At 42.6% G+C, this 15,635-nt stretch overlaps 1 protein-coding gene across 1 annotated transcript in view; it reads right to left on the reverse strand.

Annotated features, from left to right (window-relative positions):
* SCFD2 (sec1 family domain containing 2) overlaps positions 1-15,635 on the reverse strand; it is a 293,361-nt gene that overhangs the window by 179,716 nt on the left and 98,010 nt on the right. The window contains 1 exon segment of the mRNA XM_080936728.1: positions 1,067-1,316. Coding sequence (XP_080792854.1) covers positions 1,067-1,316 — 250 coding nt within the window.

Consider the following 15,635-nt stretch of genomic DNA (forward strand, 5'->3'; position numbering starts at 1 on the left):
AAATTCTCCTAGCATCCAATTTTACTTTAAATCAAAGCTCTGTTCTAAGCATTGTATAAACCATATTAAACCATTCTAAGTCAATATTTATTTCCAGCAAAATAAACACACGTAATGGCAGATAGTGCTATACTTAACAAAGTGGCAACAGATTCCACAAGTTTTACTTAAGTTGATTATAAGCTGGCAAACAGGTTGCATGCTAGGCAAGGAAATTCTTCCTGTCTGTGGGAAGTGAACAAGGTTTCCACCTCATCAGGGTTTAGTCTCCAGAACCAGCAACGGGGAAGGTCAGAAGTAGGCACAAAATAAAACACACTGAGATCTCCAGCACCATGGCCTGCATCAGAGAAGTCCCCATACTCCCTACAACAAGATGACCAGACAGACAGACAGACAGATAGACACACACACACACACACACACACACACACACACACACACACGAACAAAAGGGAGCTTGGACTGCTTTAGAAGTATTTGTGCTTTACGTATAAGCTTCAATAACTTCTAGCCATGACATATACCAATTAAATTAGCTTTACAGAAAATGTAAATTACCTAAAATGAGTTAACACACTATATATGGATGCCTTCATGAGTAAGAGAGAGCATAGCTCTTACTGGAGGTGGGTCATTATAGTGTCAAACAGTTGTTGATGCCCCGCCCCAAACTAGCACAACCTACTTTACTAGGATGCTACAATGTAATTTTGGATAGTACTAATTAACTATAATTCAAATGAAGAATAACAGTCTCAAAATAATATTAAACTCCTGAAATGGCCAGTTCTAATCCTGTGACACTGTGTATGTAACCCCTTACAAAATAAAATATTTTTTCTCTGAATATTTTGCTATTTAACTAGGCCTTTAACACCAACAACCATGAATTGTGATAAGCACTAGGCAGACCCTTCCATTACAGCTCCTAGAAAAGGAATCTACTGGAAAGACAGCCTGGTCCTGCCGGTGGCTGGAGACAGGCCCCTCTTCCTCCTGCACCACGCTGCACTGAACCCTGTGCACTCACAGGGTTTGCTCCATAGTGATGCTCCAACCTCACCTGTGATTTTCTGCAGCAAAGGGGACAGCTCAGACTCCTCAGAGAAGACACGGGCCAATGCTTTCTTCACCTGTTCTTCCACTTCTCCCAGGTCTTTGCCCAGTGACAGCTCTCCAATGACAGAGTAAATGTATATGAGGAGGACAAGCAGTTCCTCAGGGCTGTAGTCATCATTGGTTCTCTGGCTTGAGGACTTAATCATAGGTAGCAGCTGATTTAGCACACCAGCCATGGTTGAATCCCCAAGGCTCTGAAATGGAAGCAACGATAGGAAGATCCATCAGCGCATAACTTGGGATGAACACTAGTACAAAGGTGGCTTGCAAAGTGTCTGTGACTGGTGACTACACTCTTTCATGTCTGCATGTATCAATCCTGGACAGAATGCTAAAAGAAGTCTGGCATTATTCTGAAAAAAACCCATTTTATAAAATGGCAGGTGAAGTTCTAGGCCCTTTGACAAAGACCTTATTGTGACTTGAGCAAAGAAGATTGTTTTTTTTTTTTTTTTTTCTATTTTAATAAAATGTAAGTGGTTCAGCAGGCTGGGCTGTAGCTCAGACGCAGAATGCTGACCTAGACCACACATGCCCCTTGTTTGATACCCAGCTCTGTAAAAAAAAAAAAAAAAAACTAGCACATTGAAAACTTGAAATCTTAAACAAACAAGTAAAGTAATACAAAAACAAACCTGGTAAATTATCTATTCAAATGAATGCTAATGCTCTTTAAACAGAATCTATAGAGTAGAATAGATGGTAATGTTCCTTTAACATAGTCTACGTATTCAAATGAGAGCTGGGGCTCCTTTAAAGGAGTCATGGTCTTACAGGATGTCCTTGATGTGTGCTCCATTGGCAAACATTGGTCAGAATATTTTATAGCATAAAGGGCATTTCCTGCTAAACCTTGTAAGTAGAATAATAGCTTAAGTTGGGTAACCTCACTGAGGACAGGTTTGAGATTTCTTTTGATGAATTTAAAGGTAATTCACTTCAATTTTTAAATTCATAATTTTACATTTTTCTTCATTTATTTTTATGTGTATGGATGTTGTGCAACATGTCTGTGCACCATGTACATGTAGAGGCCAGAAAAGGCTTTTGCTCTCCAGGGACAGGAGTGATAGATTGTAGTAAGCCTCCATATGGGAGCTGGGAATCAAACCAGAACCTCTGGAAGAGCAGTCAGTGCTCGAAGCATTGAGCCATCTCTCCAGTCTACCACATCAAGTTAGCATAATAATAATAATAACAATAATAATAATAATAATTAATAATAATAATTAATAATAATAATAATAATAATAATAATAATGGTTTTAGTTTGTCCACCAACTTCTTAAGTGACGCTCAGAAGAGAATTTCAAGATTCTTTCCACGTGATAAGAGCACTGCCTCACTGCAGTGATTAGGGACTGGAGCATACCAAAAACTACATACATCAACAGCACAAACCTTGCAGTTCTAGGTAAAAAAAAAAAAAAAAACCCACTAGTATTCATATTCTAATTAAAGAGTAATTATCTGAACTTGAAACTTCCATTTATAAGTGTTCCCTGAACACCTACTGTGCTCCATTTCCATCATTCATTTATAAGTGTTCCCTGAACACCTACTGTGCTCTATGGTTCCTCTGCTCTCATAGTTTATGCCATAGGGAAACAGGGCTGAGAAGCTGAGGATGTAAATGCTGTAAACAAGGAGGCCCGTGCTACTGAAGAAAGGGAAGCAGGGAAGGGAGATGGGGAGACAAATTTCCTAAGTGCACATGGTTACTCACTCTTTTATACAGGAGAAGCCATGTTAGCAAGTGACACGGGAGCCAAAAATGCTGTAGAGATGCTTCCTTTAAACTAAACGTAGCAGACAGCTGATGGTTGTTGAAAAAAAAAAAAAAAAAAACAAAAAGCCATCCCAAAAGAGCTCTTGGCCTCACATCCACTCAAGGAGGGTCAGTCACTCCAAAGCACCAATTCCAGTCCCAAATAATCAGGTAAATATACAACATGCCTACCCTGGAGGAGCCTATGATTCTTCCCTAAGAGCAGGAAGCTTTTTTAAAAGAAGACTCTAAAATATGGATCAGGCAGGAGACTCATTTGTTAGAGTGCATTTGCTGGCACCTGCTCCTTGGGCCTGTATTTCTAAGTCTCTGGTCTTTGATACATGCTAGAGAGAAAAATATCTTATTAGAGACATAAACACACTTCCACTGCATAGACCAATAAGATTATATCTAAAATATGCTTCAAGCATTGCAAGAAGTCAATAGTTGACTGTGACACAAAGCCAAGAACAGTAGACAGTTACAAAGATGTGAGAAATATGGGAGAATAAAAATACCCTATTGTGGGCTGGAGAGATGGCTCAGCGGTTAAGAGCACTGACTGAGGTCCTGAGTTCAATCCCAAGCAACCACATGGTGGCTCACAGCCATATGTAATGGGATCCAATGCACTCTTTCGGTGTGTCTGAAGACAGGTCAGTGCATTCATATTAAAAAAAAAAAAAAAGCTTAAAAAAAAAGTTCTATTGTGAAAACCTAATTCCAATTGTGACTGTTCCTTTATATAGTCCCCTTAACATTTCCTGTCCAAATGGTGTGATATCAGTAGAGCATGCAGAGCTGGGAGCACATTATCCCAGGCTCTCCATTTACTGAGAACAAAAGGCATACTCATCCTTACCTACTCAGAAAAATACCAGAAAGAACAATGAGACCCTGAGATGATCTAAGAACCATGTCACCTCATTGACAATGAACACACCCATATCCTAATTTCTGACATCTTCCTTCAGTAAAAACAACAACAAAAACTAGGGATCTCCAAAGACATGGCTGATACCTAGGATATGGAAGAAAATCATAAAAGGACTGGAAAATCCTATAGTGCCTAAAAATAAAGACATGCAAGGAGAAGAAAAGGAGGAGGGAATGGAGGGGAAGGAGAAGGAGAAGTAGGAAAAAGGGGAGGGGGAGGAGGAAGGAAGAAGGGAGAGGAGAAGGGGGAAGGAGGGAGAGCGAGGGAAGGAAAAAAGAAGGAATGTAGCAAGGCCTTTCCAGTTGACCACAGATGGAATGATTTTAACAACATAAGGTAGTATTTTCATATAACCTAAAGTACTCAAGAAATATCCATCCATTCAAATTGATGGAAATGTGATTGAACTAGGGCTGGAGAGATGGCTCCTCGATAAAGTGCCTGCCTTGCAAACACAAGGACCTGAGTTCAAACCCTAGAACCTATTTAAAGAGGGTAGTGGTTAGTGGATACCCTGAAGCTGGAGTTAGAAGTAACTGGGAGCCACCTGATGTAGGTGCTAGAAACAAAACTTAGTTAAGTCTTCCAGAAGAACAGCCAGCACTTTTAACCACCAAGCCATCTCTCCTGGCCTGTTGGTTGCTTTCTGATGCCTGCTTCTCCTCATGAGGAGAAAGAAAAGATCAGAGACTCCCTAAATTGAAGTCTCTTTAAAGCAAAAGAAAGAATTTCAGCAGGAGTAACAGGGTGTGTGTGTGTGTGTGTGTGTGTGTGTGGATAAAGTGGTATTGGAAAGGACCTGTGCCACAAGCTGTATGATCTTGGAGAAATTGTCTAACATTCCAAATCTCAACCTCCCCATTTATGAAATAAAAATGCCTGAATATTCAGTAGTCCCATTACACAGGAACACACTTATGTATCAGACGATATTACACAGGCACATACTTATATATTAGACTGTATTACACAGGCACACACTTATGTATTAGACTGTATTACACAGGAACACACTTACGTATTAGACTGTATTACACAGGCACACACTGATGTATTAGACTGTATTACACAGGAACACACTTATGTATTAGACTGTATTACACAGGCACACACTTATGTATTAGACTGTATTACATAGGCACACACTTATGTATTAGACTGTATTATACTGGTTCAACCACTCTGCTTTGAAAATGAAGTCACCCCCACGACAGGATAGTCTTCATGTAGACTCAAGCCCAAGGTGACTCTGTTTCCTGTGGGCTAATATTGCAAAAACACATTTGATAGCATTTAGGATACACAATAATGGTCACACTTCACCAGGTTGTTCTAGTCACACAGCAGCATCTGTCATGTGATCTTCGATTCTATTGCCACCACTCAGGGCCCTGTGCTCTCCTTTCTTGGAGGACTAGTTAAGAAAGCTGGTATGGAAATGACTTGTATTTTAGGAACACCTCTTTGGCAATCTCAGAGGAGGGAGAGGCAGCCCACAGACACGGAATGTAAAACCCACTCATGGGGCTTTCCTGCAATAGTCAGTGAAAGGCCAAAGGAAATCAAATGGTACTAAATGTTGCTATTGAAGAGACAAGCACAGCCAACCATGGCTGAAGAGGGCTTTTTAAAAATGGCTTCTTTGTAAAGTAACTGGGATTAAGTTTCCCATTCCTTTTTACAGAAGTAGCTCTACTAGTAGGAGGTGGAGGACCTGAGCTGTAACTAGGGTGACAAAGCATTTTGTTATTTCTGCAGTCTGGGTTCTTGTTATTCTTGAATCAGTCCCCAGCAACTGCTTACAAAGGCCCTCTTTAAAGGTCTGTTGTCCTTAGAAAAGCTGGCTGTGAAGTCAAGAGCTGGTCTCAGTTCTGGCATGAGGACCATATTCCATATGGCAGCAGGCTGGTCCAGGCTGGTCTGGGCTGGTTCAGGCCGGCCCTAGCTACTCATCTGGGAGTGGAACCTGCAGACACTCAACAAACCCCAAGCCACCAGCAGAGAACTCTACACAGCAATCCTGTCAGCCAGCGTGTGCAGGTTGGAGAGACACGGCATTAGAAGTCTTTGAAAGTGCCCAAATACTCTGCTTCCACACAGTACCTGCCATAATCAAATCTAATCTGTTATTTCCAATAACTTCTGAAGAAATCTGAGTTTCCTTCTGTACACCCCAGGCAGAATGCAAAACTGTAAAATAATTCATTGATACACTCAAGTATATCAACACATGTACAAACAGATACACAGACTGAAAGTACATTATTTAATTAATTATAAAAATTATTTTAAAGAACAAAGAACAAAGCAAGACCCAGGATACAAGTCTCTAAGAGGTGAGTGGGAGGAGGAATGAACAGCCATGTCTTAGGAAAGTCCCTTTAAGGTGTTGGCATTTGCATTGGAAACATCCAAATGCTGATACAGGCACATGCCACCTGGGTTGTAAAGAGCCAGCATCCACTATGAGGGAGGAGCAAAGCTCTAAGAAATAATTATAGGGTAGGATCCTCCCTCCAATAAGTGTTTTGTGTACATCCACAAGAGGTAGGAGAGGCAGAATAACGTCCCACTTCCTGCAGTCTGTGGCTCTTACCACATGTGGCACAGAAGCTTTCCAGATGTGATGAAGTCTCTGTCACACTTTCATCGCTGCGATTACAACGCTTTCTAGAAACCGCATAAAAGAGGACAGTTTATTACAGCTTAAAGTTTCAGAAAGATTTCAGTGTTTGAGAAAGCAAGACAGCAGGAGTAGCTCAATCCCTGGCATCAGCCTGAGGCAAAGGCTGTTCACAGTGTGGCAAACGGAAAGGAGGACCTCAGGCCAGAACACAGGCCAGTAAAACCTCTTCCTAGTGAGCAATCGCTGCTGAGGAGGCCTCACCTCCCCACACCTCCACTGTCTTCAGAACAGTCACATAAGCTGAAGATTTAGATCCGAAGCACCAGTCTGTTGGGGACTTTGGAGTCAAACCATAATCTTTTCTGCCTGGATTCCAAAGGAAACGGCTTCCCAGAGAGACGGTTTCCAAGGTTTAGATGCTCAGACTCTCAGTAGCCTGGGCTTTCAATCTGTGAGGTCTTGCCTTGAAGAAACATTTGCTATTCCCCAGTGCAAAGTGTGCACTTCTGTGCAATGGGCTGAAGCCTCACAGTTACTCACAGCTGCCCTGCCCACAACTGTAATTCTATATTCCTTCCTCTGCCAGGTACCATGTTTTTCAAAGCTTTCTGCTCTGCTTTTGCTCTTGACTCTTGCTATAAGCCAGGCAAAAAGTAGGAAACAGTAACCATATCACAACATAAACAAACCTTACTCTCTGCATTTTTATTGGTAGTTTGGTCTAATGGACACCCTTCAGAATAGCCCTTAAGAAAAGCACCCAGGGGCTGAAGAGACTATTCTGCGATTTAAGAACACTTACTGCTTGTCTTGGTCAGAGTTTCTATTCCTGCACAAACACCATGACCAAGAAGCAAGTTGGGGAGGAAAGGGTTTATTCAGCTTACACTTCCATATCGCTGTTCATCACCAAAGAAAGTCAGGACTAGAACTCAAGCAAGTCAGGAAGCAGGAGCTGATGCAGAGGTCATGGAGGGATGTCACTTGCTGGCTTGCTTCCCCTGGCTTGCTCAGCCTGCTTTCTTATAGATCCCAGGTCTACCAACCCAGGGATGGCACCACCCACAATGGGCTGGGCCCTCCCCCTTGATCACTAATGGAGAAAATGCCTTACAGCTGGATCTCATGGAGGCATTTCCTCAAGGGAGGCTCCTTTCTGTGTGATAACTCCAGTTTGTGTCAAGTTGACACAGAACCAGCCAGTGCACTGCTCTTCCAGAAAACCCAAGTTTGGTTTCTAGCACCCATATCAGATGGCTCACCACCACCTGCAACTCCATCTTTAGTGACTGTGGTATCATCTTATGGCCTGCTCAGGCACTGACACACATACACAAGCACATGCATAGTTCACACACAGTCACAAAAACACAATTACACACAGTCTCATACATACACAACTCTTTCCCACATACAGATATCTCTCTCTCTCCCTCCCTCTCTCTCTCCCTCTCTCTCTCTCTCTCTCTCTCTCTCTCTCTCTCACACACACACACACACACACACACACACACAAAATTCTCCCTCCCCTTCTCTCTTACACACACACACACACCATTTTCACACTTATATAACTCTTTTACACACACACATATATGTCCCTCTCTTTCCCCCTCTCTCTTACACACACACACACACACACACACACACACACACACACACACACACACCTTAACAAAAGAAAAACAAAAAAGTTATAACACTCTTAAAAGCTTCTTCAACTCCCATACCTCCAAACTACTCCATACTTCCCCTGAAAGCCAGGTCAAAGGCCTTACTAGAACCATATGATCAAGTTTATTCCAGCAGCAGCCCTGCTTGCCTGGTATCAATTTTTTATACTAACCACTTTACGTGGCTGTGGCAAAAGCAGCTCAAGGTTGTAAACCTTCCTTTCAGCTGGTGGTTTTAAAGTGTCTCTGTTTATCCCATTGGAGAAGGTATGGCAGCAGAAGGTGTGGTCACCCTGTGACAGTGGAAACCTGTGTTACAGGCTAGTCACACTCAGCTAACAAGGAACTGCCAAAGGCAAGTGGAAACTCATGGTAGTTATTACCTTCAGGGGTCCACATCTAGTGACTTCTGCAAACCAGGCTCCATCTTCTAAAGCAGTGGTTCTCAACCTTCTGTGAACTGTTAATACAGTTTTTCATGTTGTAGAGATGCCCCCAATCATAAAATTATTTTTTTTGCAGCTTCATAACTGTAATTTTGCTACTGTTATAAACCATAAGGTAGATATCTGATATACAGGATATCTGATATTCGACTCCCAGAGGGGTCATGACCCCACAGGTTAAAAACCAAGGTCCTAAGCTGAAGTCTCATGAAAGACAAAACGTTGTACAATGGAGAGCATTGTAAGGTCAAGCTCTAACACTGCAGATCATTAGATGAGGCAATGAGCCTACATTATTTGAGTAGGACCAACCTCAGGGGTTCTTAAAGGCGAGGACTTTTTCCAGCTTTGCTCATCGATGAGATGATGCAGAGATGCAACAGTGCTGTCCCTGAAGATTGAAGAGAGGTGCAAGCCAGTGAATACAGAGGTCATGGAAATGGAAAGCACAGGGAAGCATCCTTCTCTACAGTCTCTGGGAAAGAAGACTTCCTCGTAACCTTTAATGCTAACACAGTAAGTTCTACAGAGTGATAAAGGGAAAAATATGTGTGTTTTGAGGTTCGTGGTTCTTTGCTACAGAAGCAATAGGGAATCAATGCAAGCAATCTGTGATGTTGAAAATGGGAAACTCCATATTAGAGCATGTAGCTCTCACTGAGAAAGGGCAGTTGCTTATGCTAGGGTGTGAAGTTTTAAATGTTGTCCCCTCTAAAACTCATGCTGGAATTTAGCTGCCAGCATATGAGTACTACTCAGTGAGGTGTCTTGACAGGTTTTGTTGTAAAGACAGACAGATCCCGCAGGAGCGAGACTGACCCCGTAAGTCCATGTATTTTCATCCTTAGTCCCCAGTTGGTGAACTGCTTGAGAAGGATTAGAAGGTGTGGCCCTGTGGGAGGATAGGTGTCCTCTAATACCTCCAAATACCTGCAATTTCAGTTCTAGAGAGACTCAGGAAGTGGGGGGAGGGGGTAGAGGAGAAGGAAGAGGAAAGACGTCAGCCACATTTTTAATAGTATATATGACAAAATGAAAATGATGAGTAAGCCAGTCCATCGTCTGTACAGTGATTTCTCTCTAGAAGAAGCACTTGGCAAATGATGAAGAGGAATCTGAACTAAATGCTGGTCTTGTGTAATGTCATTGATACTTGAAAGAATGACAAAGAAATGGTGGTTATTAAGGATGGGGCATTTGGCAACAGATAATCAAGTGAATTTCTGGGTATGGTGGCAGACACCTAGCATTTCAGTACCCATGACTCTGAGGCAGGAGGAATCCAATCTAACACCAGCCTACCCTGGGCTATACAGCAAGACTTGTATCACGGGAAAAACAACAACAGTAACAACAAAATGAGCTTGGCTCTTCCAGGAAAACAACTGATAAAATCTTGACTTCTAAGCAAAACTTCAAGTTTTGGAAAACGTTTCTCTGCTATTGCCAGATTCTCTATTCTTACAGATTTTTCTAATAGGACCAATAGTAACATTAAAATGTGAATTCAGTTTTTCAAAGTTGCATAATAAAAAAAATGAACATTTGTAAGGTCTGTAACTTTTTCATAAATCAAAGCTCCTGAAATCAGGTACAGAGGGTAAAAGTTCATCCAAAAGAAAGGCCAATTATTTTAGTGTTAAAAAACAAAACAAACAACAACAAAAAACCCAAATCATAAAGAGCTCATTGATATGATTTCCAATTCTACATTACGATTTTAAGAAATCAGTACTTGCAGAGGGTAAATATGGTATCAAATATAATAACCATAGCCATCTGGAGGAGCTGTCAAGACATTCCTTCTCCAAGGATTCTCTTCTAATGTTCTCTCCAAACCAGCATCTGGCAGCCAGCAAGCAGGGACATTTGAGTGTCTGCTGGTTTCTGTCAGCAGAGATGTAAAACTCAGAACCCAAACCGACATCAGCCTCACTCCTCTATTAAAACAGTTACACTCGTGAGGTTGCTATGTAACTAGCATGTGATGGACTCTCTCTTGTGACAGGGTTTCTCTATTATGTAACTCTTGCTGTCTTGGAACCCACTGTGTACATTAGGCTGGCCTTAGATTCAAAGAGACCCACCTGTCTCTGCCTCCCAAATGCGGAGATAAAAGGTTTGTACTACCACACATAATTGCATTTCTAATCTTAAAATAACAAATGAAATGTTTAAACTTTCGGTTTTAACAACTAACATAGCAAATATTATATTTAATAATCTGAGTAACATCATAAATAAAATTCATTCTTTTCTGTTCTTTTCCCTTCCCCATAGCTTAAACGGTAAGACAGCTATGGCAATGTTCTCGGAGAGGAGGGCCAAGTAATAAGGTAAGAAGATGGATTTCCTGGGCTAGTTTCTCAAGTACAACATGTATATAATTGACTTGAGACTCCTGCTGAAGATATCAGGTCTCAGACGGAGCCTGGTGAGCCTGTCTCTATGGACCCTGGTGACGCTGTCTCTATAGACCCTGGTGAGCCTGTCTCTATAGACCCTGGTGAGCCTGTCTCTATGGACCCTGGTGACCCTGTCTCTATAGACCCTGGTGAGCCTGTCTCTATGGACCCTGGTGAGCCTGTCTCTATGGACCCTGGTGAGCCTGTCTCTATGGACCCTGGTGACGCTGTCTCTATAGACCCTGGTGAGGCTGTCTCTATAGACCCTGGTGAGTCTGTCTCTATGGACCCTGGTGAGGCTGTCTCTATGGACCCTGGTGAGCCTGTCTCTATGGACCCTGGTGAGGCTGTCTCTATGGACCCTGGTGACGCTGTCTCTATGGACCCTGGTGAGCCTGTCTCTATGGACCCTGGTGAGGCTGTCTCTATGGACCCTGGTGACGCTGTCTCTATAGACCCTGGAGACGCTGTCTCTAACAAGTTTTCAAGTTGATTTTGATGATATTTGTTAATCCATGGATCCCAGCATTTAAGTTGCATCTAGAAAGGGTCATTCAAAGATTTCTAGACTATAGTAGAAAAGTGAAATAAAGAATCCTGCTCAAGTCACTGTATGACATCCTCTACTTGACTGTAACTGTTAGAATTGATACATGCATCAGCTCTACTCAAATTTCTCTCCCTTGCTCCAAACCCGCCAACAGCCTACTGGATTTCCCCATTCAGACATGTAAACAGCAAATTAACTCAATAGAACTACAGCTAAAATCTTTTCCTCATAGACTGTGGGTGAACCTTCTGAGACATTTTTATCTGTCTCTGTGTGTCTGCACATAGTGACCTCTTTGCATAGAACTCCCCTTTCCCTTTTCTCCATTCGGTCTCAAGATCCATCTCAACTATTAGCTTCCATGACATCTGGTTACCATTTGAGCTAAATGTGCCTTCAACCCAGCTCTTCCTGCTCTGGATCTGCGCTGTCATCCTCTACCCGGCAGACTGAGTGAGAGTCTGTAACTGAGCTGGAGTCCTCCCAATAGTCACGAAGCCCTGATGGTCCGGCATGCACATCCTATCTTCTCTATACTTCAGCCACTGCCTGTGTTGAAACTATCATTACTTCCAGCCATGATCTGACTCATCTAGAATTAAAAAACAAAAATGAACCCCACTTATTTGTTCTTTTTGATGGCAGGCATCCTATTAACTGTTTAGTCCCAGCTGTTTAGTCACAATTCTTTTCCTGCGCATTGTGGTTAAACCTTCTGCACCATTCCCATTTGTCCCCATGTTTGCACATGTGCTTCTCTCTGTATAGGATGTACTTTCCTTCTATAACCTCTGGCTCTGAGCTAAATCTGCTCAGATTTTGATCCCAGAGAAACTATTTTATCTTCTTCAGTCCTTTACTGAGAATTTCATTATCCATCTCCGATTCCCTTTTAAGAGGGGGAAAAACATAAAGTAAGCATACAGTTACAGACTATCTCACACCTCCCAAATGCTATTTTTTCAGAAGCAATTCTAGTTGAGAAGGTTACTTTTTCAGGAGGTCAGGTGGTGAGTGAGTGAGCTGATGTGCTTGTGTATGATGGGTACATGTATGTATGTATCTGTGTATGCACATGTATGTGCTGGTGCATGTGTACTTGGAGGCAAAAAGTGGACATGTCTTCCTCACTCACTTCTTTCCCTTCCTTTTTTTCCCCTTTTCTCTTCTTTTCTTCTTTTTGGAACAGGGTGTCTCACTTAACGTGGAGGCTGCTGATTGGCCAGGCTGACTAACTAGCAAAGCTCTAGGGATACTACTGCTCCTGCCTCCCCAGTAGTGCCATTAGAAGAATGGCCAGCTTTTATGCTTGAGTCATGGAGATCCTAACTCAAATCCTCATGCTTGTGTAGCAAGCACATTATTCACTGGGCCCTCCTCCCAGCCCTGGGTACTTCCAGCCACAAACATTAAACCAGACTGTGAGTGTGCCACGCTTACCTCACTCCCTAGCCCTAGTTACAGGCAGATGGTGTCATACAAAAGTACCTTAGATGTAAGACAGAACTGGCCTCAAGTTCTATCTCACTAAGCATACAGCATGTGTCGTACAAACAGCAGTGTTCTGTGTGTCAAGTTAGCAGGATGACTCAGTGTGTGAAGGCATTTGCTACCAAGCCTGATGGCCCAAGACTGATCCCTTGGATTCATGTGGTAAAAGGAGAGAACCAATTCCTACAAGGCAAGCCCTGTTCTCTGTAAGTATGCCATGGTATACCACCTCCCCCCCACTCCATCTCTGCCCTTCTCTCTCCAAACCTTTCTCTGTATCTCTCATATACATAACAACCAGTAAACGAATGAACGAACAGTGCCCACTGGATGCTTACCTCTAAGTGCAAAAGAACGTAATGCACTGAAGAGATATGCACAGGAAGGAACCAAATTCTTAAGTCAGAACACAGAATAGCAGCAGCCTCTGGAAGCAGCCAACTTAAATGTGGTAGCCTGGGACTATGGCATGGGCTTGGGGTGGGAAGTAACAAGATGAGAGTCATACCGACGGCTCAGTGCTCTCAGGCAGGGAAACGGAAGGATGAGCAGGGATGAGGCAGGAAGAGGAGACCCTCCAGGGCTGCTCAGACAGCCGGCTGCTGGAACGTTCACTTTTCTTCTGATTCCCAGAGACCCTGAGTAGAGAACTGCTGTGATCTGATCTACTTTCAAGAATATCACTCGGGCTGTAGTGATGAGAGCAGAGCTCGGAGACATAGGTAGAAGGAGGATGATGGGGAGAAACTCGAGAATGCAAATGAGAAACACTGAGGCTTGAGCATTGTTGCCACAGGACTGGGAACACAGTGACATTCACACCAGCCCAGTGTGCTGATGGGCTGAAAAATAGAGACAGCTTCAGAATTACTTTAAGATTTTCACACAACAGATCATAGAAAGAGGTGGTTCTCACTGCAGAGAGAGACAGAGACACTGGGGGGGAGTACCATGCATACTCATAGAAAGGAAATGGCAGACAGGAAAGAATGTAACTAACAGAATGAACAACTGAAAGTCACAGCAGTTCACAGAAGGTGTGACAGTGAGGACAGTGACCTCTTGCATGCGTGTTTGCCTAATGCAATCTCTATCTGGGGCTGTGGAACTAGCTGGCCTTTTGGGCCTGCAGAATGGGTGACTCTGAGAGACTGAGAAATGGTGTTGTCTCTGTGGCTTTAAAGATAAGTTCCACACGCTTTCTCTTCTATTAAAAATGCCCAGAGACGAGCATGTGACATACACCTTTAATCCTCCATGCTGCAGAAGATACGGGAAGGTCTCTGTGAGTTTGCAGTTACCCAGGTCTATATAGAGTTCTAGGGCAGCCAGGGAGACATAGTGAGATCCTGTCTCAAATAAATAAATAAATAAATAAATAAATAAATAAATAAATAAATAAAAAAAAAAATATATAAAACAACTCATCCCAAAATATGCCTGCAAGGAAAATCTAAGATAGTCTGATTTAACAGAGTACTGAGAAAGAATGACCCATATTATAAATCAAGGATAAATCTCAAAACAGAACGTTGCATAAAAAGTCAGAAAAGTAACATTGTATTATCCCCTTTCTGTAAATTACAGACGCCATGGAAAAGTAATCTGTTTTAGCAGTCCTGTCCCCTCAACAAGAAGTGGGGTCAGACAGAGAAGGCAGACCTTTTAGGACTGCTGATAATCTTTCAGGCCGATCTGGGTAGTGATTACACAGCTGTCTTTGCTTAGTAAAAATTCTTCGAGCTGTACATTTTAATGTTATATTTTGCCTCAATGCATTTTTAAAATGCTATTACACCCAGCCACACTTCCTGCATCCTGGGAAGAACAGAGCCATTCGCTTAGAGTTCTTATTACAAATTAGCATTTACCCAAAGCAAGAGCAGGAAAACATAAAAGGTTTACAGGTTTCATCGAGTAACCTCACTGGGACACTTGTCCCTTTGGCTAAGGGGACAGGGAAAGGCACTGATTTGGGGAAGAGATGGAAAGAACAACTTCAGTGGCTGTTTGGCTTAAAACACACAGATGTTGGGGGTGTGGGGTGGGGAGACAAGCTTTGTAATGTTTGCTCCATCTCTTGGGAAATGATGTGATGCTGGGCTTCAGACAGAGCTGTCCAGTTAAGTGGCTGTTTTCTGTAAACAGGCCAGTAGGATCTTAAGTTGCATGAAATGAGGGGCAAGTGACTTCTGAGAGCACCACAGAGCACCACAGGGAGTTGGGAAGTGTGCGGCCAACAACCCCGCCAGCCATTTGTCTCTATCTGGCCACCTTTAATGATTTACGAGCTCTGCGTCCTCTTAGCATCAATCTGTTACCAGAATGGAGCAGCCTAAGACCTGGAGTTTTTAAAATGCAACTAGCCGTGACCTAAATTTCCTGCTGGTCCTGTTGGCCCCAGGTTAGGCCTGTTTGCCTATCATCAAGGGAACCAATATAAATAATAAAAACAGGTCAGTGCTGAGCTTTCCAAACCCTAAGAAAAAAATAAATCACACTCCTACAATGGGTACCAACTCAATGTGCCATGCTTGGCTTGAATTGTTGGCATTTCTGCCCCAGTTATAAAATATCCCACAGTATGACATTAGCTTAAAGCCTGTAACTTCCT

Source organism: Micromys minutus (assembly GCF_963924665.1).
Source record: "Micromys minutus genome assembly, chromosome: 1".
Lineage (NCBI taxonomy): Eukaryota > Metazoa > Chordata > Mammalia > Rodentia > Muridae > Micromys > Micromys minutus.